This window comes from Lissotriton vulgaris, chromosome 3_2 (genome assembly GCF_964263255.1).
Source record: "Lissotriton vulgaris chromosome 3_2, aLisVul1.2, whole genome shotgun sequence".
NCBI classification, from domain to species: Eukaryota; Metazoa; Chordata; class Amphibia; order Caudata; family Salamandridae; genus Lissotriton; species Lissotriton vulgaris.
Window position 1 is genome coordinate 265,370,844 of NC_141690.1, and position 24,999 is coordinate 265,395,842.

General features: G+C 46.5%; 1 protein-coding gene across 1 annotated transcript in view; it reads left to right on the plus strand.

Annotated features, from left to right (window-relative positions):
- The window catches only part of LOC147725648 (dedicator of cytokinesis protein 2-like), a 1,712,066-nt gene that overhangs the window by 680,378 nt on the left and 1,006,689 nt on the right, over positions 1–24,999 (plus strand). The window contains exons 21-22 of the mRNA XM_086964476.1: positions 4,047–4,147; positions 16,959–17,093. Of these exons, the coding sequence (XP_086820602.1) occupies positions 4,047–4,147; positions 16,959–17,093 (236 nt within the window). The remainder of the gene's footprint in view (positions 1–4,046; positions 4,148–16,958; positions 17,094–24,999) is intronic.

Genomic DNA, 24,999 nt, shown 5'->3' on the forward strand with positions numbered 1-24,999 from the left:
CAGGTTCAAAATAAGACAAAAGACATACGAAATAGCAGGACAAATAAAAGAAGAGTGGTGCGACCACAAAAGAGAAGATGATAACAACCAGGTTACAGATGCAGCCAGGAAAAAAAAACGTCCACACCTTGGGTATGGGGATAAATATATAAGATCCTATGGAACACAAAACATAAAAATTACCTAAGAAATGAAGAAAAAGAAATACATTATGATCTCATGTAAAGTAAACCATCCATTAAAATACAAGTAAAACATATGCTCAAATGGTGAGTTAACCCATACATTAAAAATACAATATGATACATGAAGAAAATGTCAAACAATGCATTCAAGTAAAATAGTATTTAGAAGTGTCCACTGTGTCTGTTTTAAAGTTATCAATACATGTCTGCAACATGGAGGGATCTTGGTATGTCGTCATTTTGTTCTTATATGTTACTTTAAAGAAGCACAGTTGGAAGACACCAAATTTGGGAGGAGCAGTCGACCACCACCAGAAGCAGTGCCCGGCCCACAGGAGCAGACAGAGGGCTTCCTGGTCTGCCCCAAACATGGCAGGCATGCAGACTGGGCACCCTGAAGATAAAAAATAATAAATAACAAGCATTGGAAATGCAATAGGTCTCGCATTAGGAAAGTTTGAGCAATTGGTATTGTAAATGACACTTTTTTTATTTATGTGTTGGTTTTGAAACTAGCAAAAGTAATAGCTTTGTCAGTTACAATGTCAATAGTTTTAACTTTCGCAAATGTGACACCTATAGCATTTGTAATGCAATGTGTGTTGTCTTTACGTGACTTAGATGTATTGATATTGCAAATAACAATGGCTTTTAATTTTGTAAATAATTAATACTTAAATAAAATTTATTGTAATTTATAAATGGCAATAGCTTAAACGTTTGTAATTTAATTTTGTGAAGATTATGTTCAGTGTATTTTATTGTGACGAAAATCCAAGAACATTGCATTTGCACCTGGTGGTGGATGTGGTGGTGGATGTGGTGGTGGTGGTGGATGTGGTGGTGGTGGATGCGGTGGAAGTGGTGGTGGATGTGGTGGTGGTGGTGGATGTGGTGGTGGTGGTGGATGTGGTGGTGGATGTGGTGGTGGTGGTGGATGTGGTGGTGGTGGATGCGGTGGAAGTGGTGGTGGATGTGGTGGTGGTGGTGGATGTGGTGGTGGTGGTGGATGTGGTGGTGGTGGTGGATGTGGTGGTGGATGTGGTGGTGGTGGTGGTGGATGTGGCGGTGGTGGATGTGGTGGTGGTGGATGTGGCGGTGGATTTCATGGTGGATGTGGAGGTGATGGTGGATGTGGTGGCGGATGTGGTGGTGGATGTGGTGGTGGATGTGGTGGTGGATGTGGTGGTGGATGCGGTGGTGGATGCGGTGGTGGATGCGGTGGTGGATGCGGTGGATGGGGTGGTGGTTGTAGTGGATGTGGTGGTGGATGAAGTGGTGGTGGGTGTGGTGGTGGTGGTGCATGCGGTGGTGGTGGATGCGGTGGTGGTGGATGTGGTGGTGGTGGATGTGGTGGATGTGGTGGTGGTGGATGTGGCGGTGGATGTCGCGGTGGATGTGGAGGTGATAGTGGAGATGATGATGGATGTGGTGGACAGTGCACACAGTCAGAGCAGCGTGCACCAAAAACAAACACAGCCCATACAAAACCGAAACAGCATGTATCAAATGCAGAGACGGTTCACACAGAACATGAGCACCGTGCACCTAAAGAACACACAGCCTATGCACAACTGAAGCAGCATGAGAGGAGAGGGCATTGGAAGTCGTGGGAGTGGGACATCTGTACGCATATGCCCTCTGCACAGCAACCCCCACACAGGACAACGAGACAGTAAAACCGAGGGACTCTGCAGTGGCACCTACGCCTCTTAATCACTTCACGAGTGCTTACCTGAAACTGATTTGGAGGTAGGTTTGGGAGTTTGTTCAACCGCTGTGTAAGAGATGGGTCTGCACTGTAAGAATGTCAGCTGTATCTGACCGTATACGTAATTACACTAATGATTTGGAAAGTAACTTACCAATTTATTTTTGTATTTATTTAATAGCGCAGCGCTAGTACTAGTCCCACTGGAGTGTGTTGGAGCGGCAGCGCTATGCATCAAACACACAGACATAGAGAATGAATCATGCAACCAAACGTGTTTGCCGTGATAAAAAATAAAGCGCCGTCCGTTTTTTAAATATGAATGCGTGCGGCAATATCAACCCTCTGAAGCATATGGCAGGCTGGAAGTGCTTGGCAGCCTATAATAATGAGCATGACTGGAAAAGAAGAAAGTTTACCGACTAGAATGCTCTGAATTTCCAGCGGCTCACAAAGGCAGGTGATTGTCATCACAGCACGATCCTGCAAAGCTGGCAACTGATCCCTTGTTGTCTTCTGCGGAAAATACGGGCAAGCCTTTTTAAGGTGTGCATGCATGCAATGGCAGGGTGTAATGGAAATAAGCGGCGCAATGCTCTAATACAGCACGGACCCCGTGTTTAACAAGTATTGAGAAAGGGAGAGGGGAGGACGGAGAGATGGGAAAAGAACGGAGAGAGAGGGATAGAGAGGAGGCGGCGAGGTAGCGAGACTTGGAACTGTAGTTAGGACACTAATGGGGTGGGGCAGTGGGGAGATTAAGTGACAGCAGCCTGGCGGCCGTGAAAGAAGTGTAATTAGGGGGAGGAGAAGTGAGGCCGGGTGTGCTGGAGAAGCAAGACGGAGGGAAGAGAGAGAAGGGGAGGGGGGGAGGAGAAATGCGACACGGCGGGCAGGGGAGGGGGCGGAGCGGGGAGAGGGAACAGACGGAGGGAATGCAGATAAGGGGAGGGGGGAGGAGAAATGCGACACGGCGGGCAGGGGAGGGGGCGGAGCGGGGAGAGGGACCAGACGGAGGGAAGGCAGATAAGGGGTGGGGGGAGGAGAAATGCGACACGGCGGGCAGGGGAGGGGGCGGAGCGGGGGCCTGGAGTGCGGCTGAGGGAACTGATGTGCACGCGCTTTTAAGCTCAATGCGCATGCGCATTGAGCTTAAAAGTCACGGGCACTGCAAGGAATCGCCACGATTCCTTGCAAGTTAGTTAAAGAGTGGTTAAGCCCCCATAGTCTCGCAAGCTCGATGCGCATGCGCATCGACAGGCGAGACCTAAAAAGGACAAACTGTGCGTTGCGAGGCCACTCCTCACAGCAAAAACAAGTGGTTGGAGGCACTCATTATTATTCACGCTTCCGGAGGGAGTGCCCCATAAGGCCCTGTGAGGCTTCAGTTGTCCGATGTTTTTCCACTTTTGGTGGCAGCCCCCGGACAGCAGCTCCCCACCAGGGGCAGTAAAAGAGCACTGGGGAGCTGCAGGTGTATGGCACCTCCCCCAACAAGGATAGGCAAATACTAGGAGAGGAGACCCTACGTTTGGAGGGTTTAAAAAGGAGTGACCACCCTAAGAAGTTGTGGACAACATATAATGAGGAAGCATAGAATCAGTCTGGCACCATCCCAACATTTATGTTGTCCAACAAGCACACAGTTCCTACTGGAAAGTGGTAACTGTACGACAACATCCTCAGCAATCTCTGGAAACAGCGGCTGACACTGAGTACAACAGGAAGAGGTTAGAGAGAGCTGTATCTCCCAATCCACTGACAGGCCCCCAGCAAACAGCTGACATTCATTAATTGACACATTTATTTCCGCGTATCTCTGGGAAGCCCTTAACTGAGAATATGAAAGAATGAATGAATGAAGCAAGCTGCCTGAACCTGAAACTGATAGCCATGGACAGAACACCTCAAGCTCAGGTCCTTGGACCGCAATAGATATGGCTTCTATCGAGATGCACTGGGTTTGAGAGATCTGGAGAACACGTTTATTGAAGAAGCACCTGGAGTATCTGAATATATGGAAGGTTCTTTGATGTAAATGTTTTTATAGCTTGAGATTCTATCATGAAGAGAGGATTGGGAGGCGTGGGTAAGAGACAAATTTCACAGAGACTACATCTGCTGATTAGACATTTTTCCATCTCCCCTAGGTCTTCATCGTGGGCCTGGTGGCAGACAGGAAGTACCAGCACTTTAATGCAATCCTAGAAGCCTACATCTGCCAGCACTTCAGTGCCACTCTGGCCTACAAGTAAGTTACTGTCTCCTCACAATCTTCCTGAAACATGTCTCACATATCTCCTAGTTCATGGCGTCAGTAGACATCTCAACACCTTGTGATCTGCTCTGCTCCCAGTAGACATCTCAACACCTTGTGAGCTGCTCTTCTCCCAGTAAATATTTCAACACCTTGTGAGCTGCTCTTCTTCCAGTAAATATTTCAACACCTTGTGAGCTGCTCTTCTTCCAGTAGAATCTCAACACCATGTGAGCTGCTCTCCTCCCAGCTGACATTTTGACACCTTGTGATCTGGTCTTCTCCCAGTAGACATCTAAACACCTTGTGAGCTGCTCTTCTTCCAGTAGAATCTCAACACCTTGTGAGCTGCTCTTCTCCCAGTAGACATATAAACACCATGTGAGCTGCTCTTCTCCCAGTAGACATATAAACAGCATGTGAGCTGCTCTTCTCCCAGTAGAATCTCAACACTTTGTGAGCTGCTCTTCTCTCAGTAGACATATAAACACCTTGTGAGCTGCTCTTCTCCCAGTAGACATCTAAACATCTTGTGAGCTGCTCTTCTCAGTAGACATCTAAACACCTTGTGAGCTGCTCTTCTCCCAGTAGAATCTCAACACTTTGTGAGCTGCTCTTCTCCCAGTAGACATCTAAACACCTTGTGAGCTGCTCTTCTTCCAGTAGAATCTCAAGACTTTGTGAGCTGCTCTTCTCCCAGTAGACATCTAAACACCTTGTGAGCTGCTCTACTCCCAGTAGAATCTCAAGACTTTGTGAGCTGCTCTTCTCCCAGTAGACATCTAAACACCTTGTGAGCTGCTCTTCTCCCAGTAGAATCTCAACACTTTGTGAGCTGCTCTTCTCCCAGTAGAATCTCAACACCTTGTGAGCTGCTCTTCTCCCAGTAAATATTTCAACACCTTGTGAGCTGCTCTTCTCCCAGTAAATATTTCAACACCTTGTGAGCTGCTCTTCTCCCAGTAGAATCTCAACACCATGTGAGCTGCTCTTCTCAGTAGACATCTCAACGCCTTGTGAACTGCTCTTCTCAGTAGACATCTCAACACCTTGTGAGCTGCTCTTCTCAGTAGACATCTCAAAACCTTGTGAGCTGCTCTTCTCCCAGTAGAATCTCAACACCTCGTGAGCTGCTCTTCTCCCAGTAGAATCTCAACACCATGTGAGCTGCTCTTCTCCCAGTAGAATCTCAACACCTCGTGAGCTGCTCTTCTCCCAGTAGAATCTTAACACTTTGTGAGCTGCTCTTCTCCCAGTAGACATCTCAACACCATGTGAGTTGCTCTTATCCCAGCTGACATTTTGACACCTTATGAGCTGCTCTTCTCCCAGTAGAATCTCAAAACCTTGTGAGCTGCCAGTAGACATCTGAACACCTTGTGAGCTGCTCTTCTCCCAGTAGAATCTCAAAACCTTGTGAGCTGCCAGTAGACATCTGAACACCTTGTGAGCTGCTCTTCTCTCAGTAGAATCTCAACACCCTGTGAACTGCTCTTCTCCCAGTAGAATATCAACACCTTGTGAGCTGCTCTTCTCCCAGTAGAATCTCAACACCCTGTGAGCTGCTCTTCTCCCAGTAGACACCTCAACACCTTGCCAGCTGCTCTCCTCCAAGTAGACATCTCAATACCTTGTGAGCTGCCCTTCTCCCGGGAGACATCTTGACACCTTGCGAGCTGCACTTCTCCCAGTAGACAACTTGACACCTTGTCAGCTTGTGAGCTGCTTTTTTCCAAGTAGGCATCACAACACTTTTGGTGCTACTCTTTTCCCAGCAGGCATCTCAAAACCTTGTGAGCTGCTCTTCTCTCATTATAAATCTCAACAGTTTGTGAGCTGCTCTTCTTCCAGTAGAATCTCAACACCTTGTGAGCTGCTCTTCTCCCAGTAGAATCTCAACACCTTGTGAGCGGCTCCTCTTCCAGTAGAATCTCAACACCTTGTGAGCTGCTCCTCTAAGTCCTGTAGAATCTCAACACCTTGTGAGCTGCTCTTCTCCCAGTAGAATCTCAACACCTTGTGAGCTGCTCTTCTCCCAGTAGAATCTCAACACCATGTGAGCTGCTCCTCTAAGTCCTGTAGAATCTCAACACCTTGTGAGCTGCTCTTCTCCCAGTAGAATCTCAACACCTTGTGAGCTGCTCTTCTCCCAGTAGAATCTCAACACCTTGTGAGCTGCTCCTCTAAGTCCTGTAGAATCTCAACACCTTGTGAGCTGCTCTTCTCCCAGTAGAATCTCAACACCATGTGAGCTGCTCCTCTAAGTCCTGTAGAATCTCAACACCTTGTGAGCTGCTCCTCTAAGTCCTGTAGAATCTCAACACCTTGTGAGCTGCTCTTCTCCCAGTAGAATCTCAACACCTTGTGAGCTGCTCTTCTCCCAGTAGAATCTCAACACCATGTGAGCTGCTCCTCTAAGTCCTGTAGAATCTCAACACCTTGTGAGCTGCTCTTCTCCCAGTAGAATCTCAACACCTTGTGAGCTGCTCCTCTTCCAGTAGAATCTCAACACCTTGTGAGCTGCTCCTCTAAGTCCTGTAGAATCTCAACACCTTGTGAGCTGCTCCTCTTCCAGTAGACATCCCACCTTGTGAGCTGCTCCTCTTCCAGTAGACATCCCACCTTGTGAGCTGCTTTTTTCCGAGTAGGCATCACAACACCTTGTGAGCTGCTCTTCTCCCAGTAAACATCTCAAAACCTTGCGAGCTGCTGTGATCGCAGTAGACATCTCAACACCTTGCGAGTGTCTCTTCTCCCAGTAGACATCTCAACACCTTGAGAGTGTCTCTTCTCCCCGTAGACATCTTGGCACCTTAGGTGCTGCTTTTCTCTCTTTGGCTGTTTCAGCACTTTGGGTAAGCATTGCACTTTCTTTCTTGAGGTGCAAAAGCCATGCACCAGACCTGCAATAAATCTCACTACCCACCTTCTTGTGTGCTGGAGCCACTACATTTCTCACCACCTTGTGTGCAGTACTTTCCCAGTGGACATCCAACACGCTGTCAATTGGGGAGCCGACCTCCAATGCTGTCAATCCCTTTACCTACGTCTGTTCCCCAAAAGGGACCTTTATCTTTCGGGACCCAAGTTGCAAAGACGATGCAATGAAGATAGCACTGGGAGGACTTAGAGGTCTCTCGTGGCACAGAAACATTTAGAAATCCAGCTCCGTGATCGCCAAGGTGCTATCAGCTGCTAAAGTCGCCTCTCAAACACACCAGAATCGTAAAAGAAAACAAGACATACCCAAGACATCCTAGCCAAAGCCTGGAGACCAGTCAGCCATCCCTGGTGAAGAAGAATGAGACACCTCTTGACATGTTTTCTTTTTAGAGTTTTATATGGAGTGAACTAGACCTGAATATATCGGGTATCAGAGCGCTTTACATAGCACCAGTTGTGTTACACAAGGACACATTCATTTTTGTTAGTCACGGGGAGATTAAGTGATTTGCCCAGAATCACAGGATGTTGAGCGTAGTTGCCGAGACTCGATCCCGGTTCCCCAGCTTCGACGTCGTCCACTCTAGCCATGAGGCTACATCTTCTCCCCTCTCCTACATCCTCTCACCATACACTCATCATGTATCATCTTTTAGGCACTATATAGGCTGTGGAAGTTTCCTTTATTACACTACACTCAACATAGAAGTGCTCACCACTCTACACAGAAGTCCAGGGTTTCCTGAGATTGTATGAGATTTGAAAGTCCCGAGAGCTGATGAAGGAAGCAGTAACGCGACCCTCCAATTCACTCTTCCTATATAATGTGTCAGAGTTTTAAGACTGCATAGAATCATCCAATCACCAAGCATTATCTCACAGTGAGTTTATATTACATCCACATCTATTAAACCTTCACACACTACGAATTTTCCAGTGGTTAATTTGTGCCAGTGGTTGCACCATCAACACTCATTTCAGAACTCGTTCCCACCTCCTGCTCTGTCCCAGTCCCCATCTAAGCAGTAAGAGGGATCGGTGCCACAATATCGTGGTAAGTCATGCCATTGACAAATATGCTGGCCCATATGCATGTTGCTCACCCAACAGGCTGATTGAACAGGTGACAGAGGTGATCAGAGGCTGTGGTCAGCAGCAGGGATTTTCTTAAAGAAAAAAGAAATGTTGACAGAGCCTTCCAGCAAAGTTACAATGCATTGGCAGGGACCGCCTTGTGGGTTGTTCTGGTCAATGCTTGAAATGTTTGCCTTGCCAATAGACATTTCAAAATTTGGCACGTGGCACCTCTGTCAGGATGATGGAGTAATTTACTTGGTTGCCCAGGTGGCAGATGAGCTGTCAGCAAATAGCTACATTGGCCATGTAATATTTATATTTCTGACAGTGATCACAATCCCTTTAGACAGTCTGGCCAATCACACATTGAATCTCTCACACTCACGATCCAGTTACAGTTATGAGATGTACATTTGAGAGCCAATCACAGCACAGAATCACCATTCTCCATTTCACTCCCTTAGATTATCTTCTAATCACACATTTCAGAATCCCAATCCTGTCATAATGATGGGATTTACATGGTGGAGTTGACCAATCACAGTGCAGGCCCGCACGGGAATAGACAAATATTCCTTTTAGCGGGTTCCTCGTTCTTCGTCTGTCTGTCGTCCAGGGGCCAGGCTAGTCCTGAACAGAGTCCATTATTCACAACCTTATGCACCAAAAGGTGTATCTTAGAACCTACCCCTGACTGTAGCCAACAACCCTCACTAATCAGAATCTCCTTTACGCAAGGTTTCAGCCTAAATTAGAAAATAAAGTCAGACTTGGTTTGCATTCTGGAGACAAAGTAATGATGGGAATCAGTTTTCTGTTCAAAATGTTGCTATTCTCGTACTAGACAAAAACTAAGGAAACCGAGGGACAATAACATAACACATATGATCACTGAACTCTCCATGCATGGTCCCTGATTTTGGTTTCAGCTGCATCAACCTGAATTCCTCCAGTAGCTCTCATTTGTCGTGCATACAGCCTTTTGTCATGGCTTTTGTTTCTATGCATCATTTCCTGCACTGCCTGACCCTTCCCGGGTACCAATTCTCACTCCTTCAATGTTCTGCTGGTTCTCTCTGCCTTTTGCTTTCATATCTCCCTCTTAAACAATTGTTGATTTTCCCTTTTGATCGCTGACATGTTGCTCTGCTGATTATGGTACTGCCCTGATTATTGTACATAACTCTGGCTTTTGTCCTAATGTAGTCCATTCCTCATCCCCATCCTTGTCTGTTGTCTGTGCCCAACCTGTATGTAACGTGATATCCCTGTAAAGTGCTCTGATACCCTAACGGGTCAAGCTTGCGCTCTATAAAACCTCAAATAAATAAATAAATAAAGATTGCCCCAACTGCAGTCTTGAGTCCACTTTGATTACATTTTAATTACGCCAGTCGTATGAGGAATTTTGGTAATTTCTCATTACTCTTGTGATATGAAATTGCCAAACATTCTTCGATTATGCCTGCTTGTTTAATTTAAAGCAACTTGGGCCAAAATAGCCCACCCTGGGATCACAGGAACAGAGTGCGAGCGGCTGCCACGCCTTGTGTTTTATTACATTTAGTGCTGTTTTCTTAGCACACAGGGCATCCTCTGGTAACATTGCAGACACAAGGCAGCATTTTGGTCTAAGAAAATAGAACCAAATGCAGGGTTAAGCTGCTCGCAGAATTTTGCTGTAATTTCACTTAATTACACTACAGAAAATTGTGCGAGTCCCTCACAACCGCAAAAGGAACTCTGTTGCCAAAATTGGCAGAACTCATTCAATTTATCTCTGTAAGAAGCATCTTATCTGTCAGGACATACTGCCACATTTGGGACATGAGAGAGAAACCATAACGTTTCATGAAAAATCTCAAACATGTGGCTAAGTGAATAAATAGACTTGTCAAACCCTTGGAAATATCTTCTAACTTTAAGTTTAATGGCACTTTTTGCTGTAATTTTTAAAGTAGATTGTTTGCAAAAAAAACTGAAAGCCTTACCTGTGGATCATGGCGGCGGAATGGTGGATCTTTGGTGTGGTCAAAAACCCTATGAAGATTGGGCGAGAAGTCTCCGCTCTCCACAAGCAACTTCCGTTTGTCACTACCACTTCAATTCCCACAATTCATTGAGACTCAGGGCCTGCTTCAGATCTTGGCAGACGGTTTACTCCATCACATCGGATATTCTGTCCATCGAAATATAAATCCCATTATATCCTACAGGAGTTATATTATGGCGGACTGCATATCCATCACCGCTGTGCCGGAGAAACCTGTCGGCCGATATCTAAATCAGGGCCTCAGTGTGAATACGTCAGCTGGGCCTTCGCCTTGTCATTCCACTATGGGCTAAGGATGGAAATAAAGACATCTGCAGGGGGCACGGGTATACTTTTTAACGACTGGTGAAAAAAAGAAATGCAAAATTGTAGCACCATTCCCACATCCACCATTACCCCTACCACGATAGTATTTGTACTTGACTGTGTTTGCAAACAAGCTTCACTGGATGGAACAAAGACCTACTGGCTTTGCCAATGCTTTGTCTTTGGCCTCTGATCCACACCCTTTCTTTGCATATTCCTCCCCTATCCGCCCTAACATTCTTCTCCGCCTAGTTTTCTGTTATGTTCCTTGCACCCTCTCTCCTTATTCTCTGTCCTGCTTGGGGATGTCTTAAGAGTTCAAAACAGGAGTCATTGTTTACATTGAATGCGCTACAACGCATTCCATTACAACACAGTCATTACAACAAAGTTGTTGTTACAACACAAATTTACACCGCAAGTTGTTTGAACGACTTGCTGTAAGGGTCACACTGGTGTTGGATTTAGAATCCAACACCTTCCCTGCTGTTGCTCAAACTGGAGTAGGAATAGCAAACAACACTATTCCTAAGTCCAGCGCGCCCCCTACAGCAAGTAGTTGTAACGACTTGCGATGTAATGATTTGCGTTGTTACAACGCAGTCGTTGTAATGACTGGGTTGTAATAGAATGCGTTGAAGCGCATTTGTTTTAAAGATATATATCCGTACAAAGCACTCTGCCAAATTATCAAGCAACGGCGATACATTATCGCCGCTTTTATCAGCAGAAAACTGCCGCTAAAAAGTGGCGCTAATGGGCTTGATAATATGCCCCTGGGAATTCCCATAGAAGCCCAGTTTCTGGTTTTAACCTGGGCTGCTATGGGAATTCACAAGGGCCTATTATCAAGCCCATTATCGCCGCTTTAGCTGCAGTTTCCTGCCGATAAAAGCGGCGATAATGTATCGCCCTTGCTTGATATTATGGCCCCTGATGTCCACATAATGTGCTCCAAAAGGTGCTCTCTTCCTGCCTCGTGCTCATTTGTTTTTTGAATGAGTCTCTCATTTCCTATTTTACTGTGGATTGTATAAGTTCTTATGTCTTATAATGCTTTCGGTCTAGACCTGCGATTCAGAACTGGCTCTCAACTCTTGGTCACTTTGCTCTTCCCTAAAGTTGGAGATATTGGTCTAAGCTCTGAAGAATGGATTTCTCCAGTTAGCTGTTGGTGTGGTTTCCCTACTTCAGCTGTATTGAAAGCCTTAGGGCTTTCTAAGATAATTGCTAATTTAGTGGACCCTCTCTTTGCTATCATTCACATAAAACAGTCGATTCATTCATTACTCAGGCCAGCGCATGGAGGAAGCGGTGCGCTGTTCGCTGTCTCCGCGCGTGTGTCTAAGGAAATGAAAACAAAGAATGCAAAACTACTCCATACTGAGTAATAATACACATAGTTTACTGTTTACAGGTGTGTCAGTTGCTCTGTACAACGTCATGTAAAAGTGGTCACGTGTCCCTATCGTGGTATTCGGGCTGGTGTCCCAGATTCCCTGTCTCATCTGAAAGACAAATGGATGATGGACCTGGAGCTACAGATCACTGATATGATTGGGAGAGGGTCTTAGCACATATGCCTGCAGTCTCTCGTAATGCACGGTTGAAATTAATTATTTTTTATATTTTGCACAGGGTTTACCTTACACCAGGCAAGATCCATAGGTTTTCTGTGACTGCTGCTGCGAAATGTCCAAGATGTGGGAAGTTGGGGGCAGAAATGTTCCATATGGTGGGGTCCTGTCCATCCTTGGTGGAGTTCTGGGAGTCCCTAATGAACTGTGTTAATGAAATAACTTTACAAGCGATCCCTTGCATACCCTTGGCCTGCATACTTGGGGGATATCCTGAGCTCAAAAAGAGGAAAACACTTTTTGATATTGACTTGGAATTGATTCCGGCAAAACAAGAATTGACAAGGAGCATCGACGCCTGCGTCGCGGGCGGCGCCGGGAGAAGCCCGGGACAAGGGCGGGACCGTCTTAGGCTGTCAGAGGCTGAAGGAGGCTGGGCAGGGCCACCTTTCTTGGCTGCCTGTGCGAGGTATATCAATTGATTAAATGGCCAGAAGAACTGGATAAGTGGGCAAGTCTTGAGAGTGCGTGTTATTTTGAGAGCTAAGAGGGCGGAGAACGATTAGTAGGCCTAGAGCAGCAGAACACCTTGCGGATTGCTTATTGGCCCCGAATGATGACACAGATATGACGATTTGCGCTGTGATTTCTCAACAGGATCTGGAGGGTGGTAATAACTGACCTGGCATGGATCTTGGGCGCGAGTTGAAACTACTGTGGTGACCTTTGAAGATGTTGGTCACTGTGGCGCACTACCAATGGCAGCTTTGCAAGGGGTAACTGTACGTGGGGCAGGTAGTTGTTGTTTGCTAGTTAAAAGCTGCAGTGGTCTAATGGTATGTTTGAATATGTTTTCCACTCAGACTGTCCTTGCTTGCTTGTCATTTTGTAACCTATTTGCTATTATATGTACTTGCTTAATTGTCACTTTTATCCTGTTTAGCATATGTATTTGCTTTCTTGTCATTTTTTTTCTTTCTAATCTCTTTATTATGTACTATTGCAGTGCATTATTCATTATGTGTAACACATCCTGGCATCTATTGCTTAATTTTTTTTAATGAAAACAATAACATTTTGTTTAAAATAAATACGTTTCTATTGCTTTAAGCACAGAGGGCCAGATGTAGTTAGGCAAATACCAATGGGTAACGGCCGATTGCGGCCGTTACCCACCGGTATGTGAAAATAGAGATGTAGGGGCATGGCAAAATACAGATTCTGTATTTTTACCGAATCTGTAATTTTACCGATTCGGTCAAATACCCAATCGGTGAAAATACAGAATCTGTATTTTGACATGTAGGTAGTACTGTAATCAGTGCCACAGGGATTTAAGAATTCGTTATTTACCACCAACTAGTAGTTGGTGGTAAATAATGAAAACCCTTTAAAAAGCATTTTTTTTGCTTTTTAAACAGTGCCATGTTGCAGACATACATGTCTGCAACATGTGCACCCATGCACAATTGAGGGGTGCAACAGGGTGTCAAAGTGACACCCTGCCAACCTTCAATGTTTCCCCCAATTACCGAATCAGTATTTACCGATTCGGTAATTGCCATTCATTCCTATAGGAATGAATGCCAATTACCTAATCGGTAAATACCGATTAGGTAATTACCGAATCATACCGATACGGTAATTATCTCGGTAAAAATACCTACATCCCGATTTCCAGTTCTTAAATACCGAATCGGTATGATTCGGTATTTAAGAATCGGTAATCTGGGATTACCTACATCTGGCCCAGAATGCAAAAACATGCTTATGAAAAACAAGCATTAGGAAAGCCGATAGGTCTCGCCTTTGGGGCTTATTGGCTTTGCCAATGGTTTTTATTAATGCTTTACTACGCCCGAAGCTGTAAAGCATCATTAAAGCGGAACCAGAAAAATAGGTGCTACAACAGTGCAGCTATGTCATTTCGTAGGTGCAGTCACCACGCATGCGCGTACCTGTATAATGACACAGCTGCTTTTATTTTTATTTACTGTTCCAAGTTAAATTGGTAAATAAAAAAAATAGTGCAATTTAAAAAACAAATTGCTAAGCAGGTGGGGGAAGCAGTACGGAGGGTGTGATGAGGGTAAAAAGCACAGAAAGTGGGTGTGGGAAGCAACAGGTAAGGTGCGGGTGGGTAAAGCAGTAGGGAGGGAGTGGTGAGGGTAAGATGCGCAGAGAGTGCGGGTGTGGGGAGGCAACAGGGAAGGTGCGGGCGGGCAAAGCAGTAGGGAGGGTGTGGTGAGGGTAAGAAGCACAGAGAGTGCGGGTGTGGGGAGGCAACAAGGAAGGTGCGGGCGGGGAAAGCAGTAGGGAGGGTGTGGTGAGGGTAGGAAACACAGAATGCGGGTGTGGGGAGGCAACAAGGAAGGTGTGGGTGGGGAAAGCAGTAGGGAGGGTGTGGTGAGGGTAAGAAGCACAGAGAGTGAGGGTGTGGGGAGGTAACAAGGAAGGTGCGGGCGGGGAAAGCAGTAGGGAGGGTGTGGTGAGGGTAAGAAGCACAGAGCGTGCGGGTGTGGGGAGGCAACAAGGAAGGTGCGGGCGGGGAAAGCAGTAGGGAGGGTGTGGTGAGGGTAAGAAGCACAGAGAGTGCGGGTGTGGGGTGGCAGCTGGGAAGGTGCGGGTGGGCAAAGCAGTAGGGAGGGTGTGGTGAGGGTAATAAGCACAGAGAGTGAGGGTGTGGGGAGGCAACAAGGAAGGTGCGGGCGGGGAAAGCAGTAAGGAGGGTGTGGTGAGGGTAAGAAGCACAGAGAGTGCAGGTGTGGGGAGGCAACAAGGAAGGTGCGGGCGGGGAAAGCAGTAGGGAGGGTGTGGTGAGGGTAAGAAGCACAGAGAGTGCAGGTGTGGGTAGGCAACAAGAAGGGGCGGGCGGGGAAAGCAGTAGCGAGGGAGTGGTGAGGGTAAGATGCACAGAGAGTGCGGGTGTGGGGAGGCAACAAGAAGGTGCGGGCGGGGAAAGCAGTAGGGAGGGAGTGGTGAGGGTAAGATGCGCAGAGAGTGCGGGTGTGGGGAGGCAACAAGGAAGGTGCGGGCAGGGAAAGCAGTAGGGAGGATGTGGTGAAGGTAAGAAGCACAGAGAGTGCAGGTGTGGGTAGGCAACAAGAAGGGGCGGGCGGGGAAAGCAGTAGCGAGGGAGTGGTGAGGGTAAGATGCACAGAGAGTGCGGTGTGGGGAGGCAACAAGAAGGTGCGGGCGGGGAAAGCAGTAGGGAGGGAGTGGTGAGGGTAAGATGCACAGAGAGTGCGGTGTGGGGAGGCAACAAGAAGGTGCGGGCGGGGAAAGCAGTAGCGAGGGTGTGGTGAGGGTAAGATGCACAGAGAGTGCGGGTGTGGGGAGGCAACAAGAAGGTGCGGGCGGGGAAAGCAGTAGGGAGGGAGTGGTGAGGGTAAGAAGCACAGAGAGTGCGGGTTTGGGGAGGAAACAAGAAAGGTGCGGGTGGGGAAAGCAGTAGGGAGTGTGTGGTGAGGGTAAGAAGCACAGAGTGTGAGGTGTGGGGAGGCAACAAGGAAGGTGCGGGCGGGGAAAGCAGTAGGGCGGGAGTGGTGAGGGTAAGATGCACAGAGAGTGCGGGTGTGGGGAGGCAACAAGAAGGTGCGGGCGGGGAAAGCAGTAGGGAGGATGTGGTGAGGGTAAGAAGCACAGAGAGTGCGGGTGTGGGGAGGCAGCTGGGAAGGTGCGGGTGGGCATAGCAGTCAGGAGGGTGTGGTGGGGGTAAGAAGCACAGAGAGTGCGGGTGTGGGGAGGCAGCTGGGAAGGTGTGGGTGGGTGAAGTAATATGGAAGGCGAGCACGACATGGAGGGGTACAAGGTAGAAGCACACAGGTGAGAGAGAGAGCAACATGAAACACAGTGGTGTGGAGAGGAGAAGTACATGATTGAGACAAAACATATGCACTATCTTTATGGGCTTACTTACAAGCCCCTTGTGCCACCTGGGCTTCATTGTTTATGACACTCTGGTGGTGCAGAGTGCAGACCCATATCTATGCGGCCACGCATAATTACTTTGCTTGGCTTTTATTGGCCTCGCAGCTATGGTGCAAGTTGTAATCCCTTCCTGGACAAAAACAATCCTGCCAACAACGCAGGCACCCTCGCACCGTGGTGCAAGTGTGCCTGCATTGTCTCTAGACACTAAATTGTGCACCAGCTGAAAGGACAGGAATTCACCGTATTTTGTTAATATGATGCACTCCCGCCCTTTTTATTTGGCGTAGGGATAGTGCAGCAAAAAGATTTACGGTGCTGCCCGACGCAAAATCATTATAAATGAGGCCCTGAGTGCTTAACTAAAATGAAAAAGTAGTGCCTGAAAAGTAAGCAGTGGAAGGGCACAGGTAATAACTGGCCTCCAGTCAAGGGAAGAAGAGGAATGAAAGCCCTCAGAAGCTGACAAATGAAGAGCAAGCAAAGGAGACTGACAATAAAGACAGCCAATGGCAAGCAGTGGGCGGGCTGTAAGGCCACTGTATCTGGCATGAGGTATTTCCACAGACAAACAGCAGACCACAGACCTAACAGTCTCTGGTGGGCAAGACCTAATTGTGGGATGGGAGAGAAAGACCTGTTCTCTTTGGCTTACCTGTATTTGACACTGGTGTGGGTGTGTCTCGAACAGTGTGATTTTCTTGTTTTGCATCCCACACAGATGAGCAGTGTTGGCCACTGTGCTGGTCTTTCAGAAAGGGACTCAAATGATGTCTCTTCTCAAAGCCTCTCCTCTAAAAGCACTTAAGCACTTCTCTCCTTTTCTCTTATGTTTATAGCACGTTTCAGAGGTATGCCTCTCCCTTATTCCCAGCTAATGGTTTCCTTCTCTCACGTTTCATTGTCTCTCCCCTTCCAGGAAGTTGATTGCCGTGCTGACGTCTTACATGAGGATGGCCAGCCAAGGAGAGTTTTGTGACAAACTCCTGCGGAACTTTAAGGCCTTGGAGTACATTTTCAAGTTCATTGTGCGCTCCAGGAGGCTTTTCTCCCAGTAAGTATCATGGGATTTCCTCTAGGTGGCAGTGTTGGTTCTAGAGAGTCTTGCCTAGCTCCACCGCAGTGTATCAGAGAACATGCTCTTGGGCTGAGACGTGGTGAGGGAGTTCCAAAGACCTGGCTCTTGGGCTGAGATGCGGTGAGGGAGTTCCAAAGACCTGGCTCTTAGGCTGAGACGCCGTGAGTGAGTTCCAAAGACCAGACTGTTAGGCTAAGTGGCCATGAGGGAGTTCCAAAGACCTGGCTCTTAGGCTGAGACGCGGTGAGGGAGTTCCAAATACCTGGCTCTTAGGCTGAGACGTGTTGAGGGAGTTCCAATGACCTGGCTCCTAGGCTGAGACACTGTGAGGTAGTTCCAACGACCTGGTTCTTGGGCTGAGACGCCGTGAGGGAGTTCAAAAGACCTGGCTCTTAGGCTGAGACTCCGTGAGGGAGTTCCAAAGACCTGGCTGTTAGGCTGAGACGCCGTGAGGGAGTTCCAAAGACCTGGCTCTTAGGCTGAGACGCGTTGAGGGAGTTCGAAAGTCCTGGCTCTTAGGCTGAGACGCGTTGAGGGAGTTCCAAAGACCTGGCTCTTAGGCTGAGACACCGTGAGGGAGTTCCAAAGACCTTGCTCTTAGGCTGAGATGCAGTGAGGGAGTTCCAAAGACCTGGCTCTTAGGCTGAGATGTGTTGAGGGAGTTCCAAAGACCTGGCTCTTAGGCTGAGACGCGGTGAGGGAGTTCCAAAGACCTGGCTCTTAGGCTGAGATGCGTTGAGGGAGTTCCAAAGACCTGGCTCTTAGGCTGAGACACCGTGAGGGAGTTCCAACGACCTGGCTCTTAGGCTGAGACACCGTGAGGGAGTTCCGATGACCTGGCTCTTAGGCTGAGATGCCATGAGGGAGTTCCAAAGACCTGGCTCTTAGGCTGAGACGCCGCGAGGGAGTTCCAAAGACCTGGCTCTTAGGCTGAGATGCCGTGAGGGAGTTCCAAAGACCTGGCTCTTAGGCTGAGACGCCGTGAGGGAGTTCCAAAGACCTGGCTCTTAGGCTGAGACGCGTTGAGGGAGTTCCAAAAACCTGGCTCTTAGGCTGAGACGCAGCGAGGGAATTCCAAAGACCTGGCTCTTAGGCTAAGACACTGTGAGGGAGTTCCAACGACCTAGCTCTTAGGCTGAGATGCCGTGAGGGAGTTCCAAAGACCTGGCTCTTAGGCTGAGACACCGTGAGGGAGTTTCAATGACCTGGCTCTTAGGCTGACACACTGTGAGGGAGTTCCAAAGACCTGGCTTTTAGGCTGAGACACAGTGAGGGAGTTCCAACGACCTGGCTCTTAGACTGAGACGCCGTGAGGGAGTTCCAAAGACCTGGCTCTTAGGCCTAGATGCCATGATGGAGTTCCAACGACCTGGCTCTTAGGCTGAGACACAGTGAGGGAGTTCCAACGAACTGACTCTTAGGCTGAGACGCCGTGAGGGAGTTTCAAAAGTTCAAGTTCAGAAATTTGTATAGCGCACTACTCACCCAGAGGGTCTCAAGGCGCTTGGGAGGCGGGTGCAATTACTTATCAAATATCCAGGTTTTTAGTTGCTTTCTGAAGGAGAGGTGGTTCTGAGTAAGGCGGAAGTGGGTGGGGAGGGAATTCCAGGTCTTGGCCTCTAAGTAGGAGAAGGATCTGCCGCCCATGGTGGATCTGTGGATGCGCGGAATTGCGGCGATGGCTTGATTGGATGATCGTAGTTGGCGGGTGGGGGTGTAGAAGGACAGTCTCGTGTTGAGGCATTCGGGTCCTAGGTCATAGAGGGCTTTGTGTGCGTGGGTGTGGAGACAGAACGTTATTCTCTTGTTGACGGGGAGCCATTGGAGATCTTTTACATGACCGGAAATGTGAGCTTGACGAGGGATGTTCAGTATGAGTCTGGCTGATGCGTTTTGGATGCGTTGAAGTTTTTTCTGTAGTTTGGCTGTGGTTCCAGCGTAAAGGGTTTTTCCGTGATCCAGCCGGCTTGTGACCAGTGCGTGAGTGACCGTCTTTCTTGTTTCAGTGGGATCCAACGGAAGACTTTTTTGAGCATGCGTAGGATGTTGAAGCAGGATGATGAGACGGCATTGGCTTGTCTGGTCATCAAGAGGGAGGAGCCCAGGTCGAAGCCCAGGTTACGTGCGTGATCCGTTGGTGTGGGTGCAGTTCCCAGGGCTGGTGGCCACCATGAGTCGTCCCAGGCGGAGGGGGATGATCCTAAGAAGAGGACTTCCGTTTTGTCCGAGTTCAGTTTTAAACGGCTGTTCTTCATCCACTCGGCTACTTCTTTCATTCCTTCGTGTAGGTTGGTTTTGGCGTTGTTCGGGTCTTTGGTGAGGGAGAGGATCAGCTGGGTGTTGTCTGCGTAGGAGATGATGTTGAGGTTGTGTTGGCGTGCGATGGAAGCGAGGGGACTCATGTATACGTTGAAGAGGGTGGGACTGAGTGATGATCCTTGTGATATGCCGCAAATGACTTCGGTGGCCTCTGATTTGAAGGGGGGAAGGCGGACTCTCTGGGTTCTTCCGGCAAGGAACGATATGATCCATTCCATTGCTTTTCCTTGTATTCCGATGTTGCTGAGTCGTTGTATGAGGGTGCTGTGACAGACTGTGTCGAAGGCTGCAGAGAGGTCGAGTAAGATGAGGGCAACTGTTTCTCCGTTGTCCAGTAGTGTTCGAATGCCGTCTGTTGCTGCGATGAGGGTGGTTTCAGTGCTGTGTTTGGCCCGAAAGCCGTTCTGTGAGGGGTCGAGGGATTTGTTGGATTCGAGGAAGGTGGCGAGTTGACTATGGACGGCTTTCTCAATGACTTTGGCTGGGAATGGGAGGAGCGAGATGGAGCGGTAGTTCTTAAGTTCGGAGGGGTCAGCTGTGGGTTTCTTCAGAAGGGCGCTGAGTTCGGCATGTTTCCAGATTTCCGGGAAGGTAGCGTAGTTGAAGGAACAGTTGATGATATCGCGGAGATGAGGTGCGATGGTGGAGCCTGCTTTGTTGAAAATGTGGTGGGGACATGGGTCGGTTGGCGATCCTGAGTGGATGGAATTCATCAGGCGGATGGTGTCTTCGGTGGTGATTGGGTTCCAGGCGCAAAGGTTGTTAGCGGGCGTTGTTGGTTCGGGAATGGGTGGAGTGGACATGTCATGGGACTGGTTTTCAAAGCTGTTATGTATTTCGGTGATTTTGTTATGGAAGAATGAGGATAGAGAGTCGCAAAGGTCTTGGGAGGGAGAAATGTCGTTGGTGCCGGCGGTGGGGTTAGTAAATTCTTTGACGATGTTGAATAGTTCTTTGCTGTTTTGTGCATTGTTGTCAAGTCGATCCTTGAATGCTGATTTCTTGGTGGATCGGATTAGTTGGTGGTGTTTGCGGGTGGCGTTCTTGAAGGTGGCTAGGTTCTCAGAGGTTGGGTTTTTTCTCCAGATTTTCTCGAAGACCTGGCTCTTAGGCCTAAACGCCATGATGGTGTTCCAACGACCTGGCTCTTAGGCTGAGACGCAGTGAGGGAGTTCCAAAGACCTGCTCTTCGGCTGAGACGCCGTGGGGGAGTTCCAAAGACCTGGCTCTTAGGCTGAGATGCAGTGAGGGAGTTCCAAAGACCTGGCTCTTAGGCTGAGACACCGTGAGGGAGTTCCAATGACCTGGCTCTTAGGCTGAGAAACCGTGAGGGAGTTCCAAAGACCTGGCTCTTAGGCTGAGACACCATGAGGGAGTTCCAAAGACCTGGCTCTTAGGCTGAGACGCTTTGAGGGAGTTCCAAAGACCTGGCTCTTAGGCTGAGACGCTTTGAGGGAGTTCCAAAGACCTGGCTCTTAGGCTGAGACGCGTTGAGGGAGTTCCTTTTTTTTTAACAGTTCTTTATTCAGTACATTTTTACATTAGTCCCTTCCCAGCTTTAGTCCCTCCCCACCCATGCCCAGCCAGCTTATACATATTTTTTTTTTTTTTTTATGGTCAAAAATTTCATTACAAAAACATAAATATAAACACTTATTTCACTAGTTCTTGCTGAATATGATAACATATAATGAATAACATGTTAGCACATTATTAAAGAAAAAGGAAGAGGAGAAGAAAAGAAGACAAGAGAAGTAACTAGATTATTAGCTCGATAAATTATATAAGTTAAGTATATTTATTTCCTATTTCCATACTCATTCGTCCATTCGTTAGCATGTTAATTGAATCATGTTATTTTCACATGATTTATAAGTTACTTGCTGCCTATCATTATTCGTTATTTTGCAGCCAATTAGTTAGGGGGCCCCAAATCTCGAGACCCCTTTTTTTTCCTTTGTAACCCCTTCCTCCTGTATATAGCTGTTTCTAGGCTATAGCTAGCTAAGAGTCTTGATCGCCACTGTTGAAATAGCGGAGGCATGGGATCAAGCCATCCAGTTGCCAGACAGATCCTAAAGATGGCCATAGATATGGATATCAAGCCCTGTGTTTCTCTGGATCTTAAACCTTGTTCTAATCCCAACATTATTTCTGTTGTCGTGATAAAGATTGGACTTTGAAAGATTTCAGAAAGAAATTTAGAGATTTCTGATCTGATAATAGTTAGTGAATGGCATGTGGCAAATATGTGTACTATATCGGCAGCATGTGTAGCACATTTTGGACAATTCGTACCTTTCCCTATACTCCATTTAGCAATCTGAGACGGTGTGTAATATAGTTGAAAGAAAGTCTTATAATATTGAGCCTGTAATTTCGTGGATATTAGTGATGTTTGAGAGAATTGAAATGCTGATTGTAAGTCGTCTATAGTGATGTTTAGTTTATTTTGCCATTTGAGACTATGTCTATCCAGATCATCTGGTAGCAGTGAGATTAACGTTTTATAAATATCTCCTATTTTAATAGAGGTCTTGCCTATAATTTCCTCTATTATCGAGACTTTATGAAACTCGGCCCTACCTCCCCCTTTTTTAGTTATGAAATCTCTAATTTGGAGGTATTTGAAAAAATCCCTATGTTCAAGCCCAAATTCCATCTTTAGTTCCTCAAAAGATGTAATGGCCAATGGTGAAAAAAATTCCCCCAAATGTGTAATTCCTGTATTGATCCATCTGATCGTGCATGTATCATGAAATATTCCTGGGAGGTTATGATTTCGGTTGAGACTAGTGTAATACGAGTATCTGCCAATTCCTAGTAATTTACGGATGTTAGACCAAGTGCTGTAGATACCTAACAGAGTTTTAAATCGGACTTTTTTGAAGTGATTGTCATATGTTAGTCGCCATAAATGGTCACTTGTTTCTGTTCCCAGAATAAGTCTGCAAGGAGAAGGAACTTCCCCTTTAATAATCGCAGAATCATCCGACATAAGTAAGCCTTTGCTGTAGCTCAACAATGAAGCCCACCAATATATTTTAAGATTTGGGGCTGCAAGACCCCCTCTCATTCTCGGAAGTGAGATGTGCTTATATGCTCGACATGTCTTTTGATATCCCCATATGAATCGAGAAAAAAGCGTTTCAATTTGTTTGAATATTTGTGTATCAAAATTTAAACATATAGTACGAAAAAAATATAAAAACTTTGGTAAATATATCATTTTAATTACATTGCATCTCCCTATAAGAGTTAAATATAAATTGTTTAGTCTTCTCAAGCTGTCCGATGATTGTTTTAGGAGAGGATCTATATTAATTTTGACGAGTTCGTCTAAGTTAGATGTGATATTAACGCCGAGATATGTAGCATTTCTGACAATTCTTTCATCTATTAAATTTATATTCTTGTTGATTATTATCTGGGTTTTGTTTTCGTTTAATTTATATCCAGAGATTTCTCCGAAACATAAGGCCTCTTCTTCTAGTAGCTTTATTGTAACATATGGATTACTTGTAGTGATCGCGATGTCATCGGCGTAAGCTAATATTTTAGTATTTCCGTTCGATGTTTTTATTGGTAAAATATTTTGATTACATTCTAGTTTACTGATAAAGGGATCGATGAATATTGCAAATAATAGGGGTGAGCATGGACATCCTTGTCTGGTTCCCCTGGTTATTTTAATCTTGCCCGTCATTCCGCCATTTATCATCACAACGGCTTCTGGTTTATAATATAAACTCTGAATAGCATTGATGAATTGCTCTCCGATTCCACTTTTTATCATGGCTGTCCAAAGATATTGCCAGGAGACCCTATCGAATGCTTTTCTGCATCCAATAATATTAGTGCCATAGGGTCTCCCGTAACCTCTGTTATATCGAATAGTGTAATCACCCTTTGTACATGATCTGTAGTTGAGCGACCGGGGACAAATCCATGTTGTCGTACCAATACGATTTTATGGATGATCGGGGCTAATCGGGTGACTAACATCTTAGAATAGATTTTTGAATCACAGTTAATCAAAGTTATGGGGCGGTATGATCCGAGTTCAGTTGAATCCTTGTTTTTTTTGGGGAAGATTACTATTTTTGCCACTGACCAGGATTTTGGTGGTTTTCCCGTTATAAATACTTGAATCATAAGGGCCGTGAGTATTACTTTAAGTGGTTTATAAAATTTTGCATAAAATTCGACTGGTATACCGTCCAGTCCTGCAGCTTTCCCCGAAGGCAAGCTGTTGATAGAGAGTAGAATCTCGATCCATTGGGGTATAGCTTCAAGGCTATCATAATCATTTTGCAAGAATTTAGGTCTTGATTCTTGGTCTAAGTATGTATTAATTAAATGTTGATTTTTATCAGTCTCTGTATATAGATTTTGATAATATGCCTGAAATTCTGTTGTGATTGCTTCTGGGTCTTGCGTTAATAGATTATTTTTATCTTTGATTTCTTTTATAGTATTGGTGATATTTTGGTTTCTTGTTCGGATAGCTAAATGGTGCCCTACTTGTTCATTTAGTTCGTATGCCTTTTCTTTATTTGAGGTAGCGTTGAGGGAGTTCCAAAGACCTGGCTCTTAGGCTGAGACGCGTTGAGGGAGTTCCAAAGACCTGGCTCTTAGGCTGAGACACAGTGAGGGAGTTCCAAAAACCTGGCTTTTAGGCTGTGTGTCTGTGAGAGATTCTCTTAGGCTGAGCGGCAGTGAGGGCGTGTGACGACTGTGTACAGCAGCGTTAGTCCAAGTTCTGGAGCAGTAGTACATGCTGTAGGGTACCTTAGATAGGGTGAAGGGGTCAGGTGGGAGCACAGCTCTAGTGGTCAGGGGGGATACCAGCACATATGGAAGAGCTCAAAATGTTACTCTGTCATTATTCTTTGGTATCTTCATGTATGTTTGTATATGATATTTCTATAGCACAAACCCAACCAAAAGGCAGCAAAGCACTATACATTGTCGAAAGGAAGGATAAAGTATGGGGGCATGAAATTTCCCTCATTTTCTTTCATGTAATTCCACAAAATGATCTCAGAATTATGTTTAATTAAGACTACTTATGCCAAATGCAAATACATAATTTTGGACTTTATTTTAGCATCAAATGGGTTCTTGTATTTTTTTTTGGTGCAAGGGCTCATTTAAACAGTGTGTGTGTCTCCTGGAGGGGTGTTCGTATACAGGCAGATGAGTGGTAGCTAGGGCTGAAGAGGCATCTCTACGTGTGTGCGCACCCTGTCCCTGAAGGGGTGTTTGTGTACAGGCAGATGAGCAGCAGCTAGGGCTTCAGAGGTGTGTGTCTGTGTCCATGCATGTGTGTGTGTTTGTGCACCCTGTCCCTGAAGGGGTGTCCATGTACTATCAGATGAGCGGTAGCCAGGGCTGCAGAGATGTCTCTCCCTGTGTGTGTTTGTGTGTGTGTGTGTGAGCCTTGGACCTTGCAGGGGCATTCCTGCACTGACAGGTATGCGAGTCAAGGAATAACACCCTTTGGGTGATGCAAATGTGGCAATGAAATGACTAAACCACCATGGAGAACTTCAAGTCTACC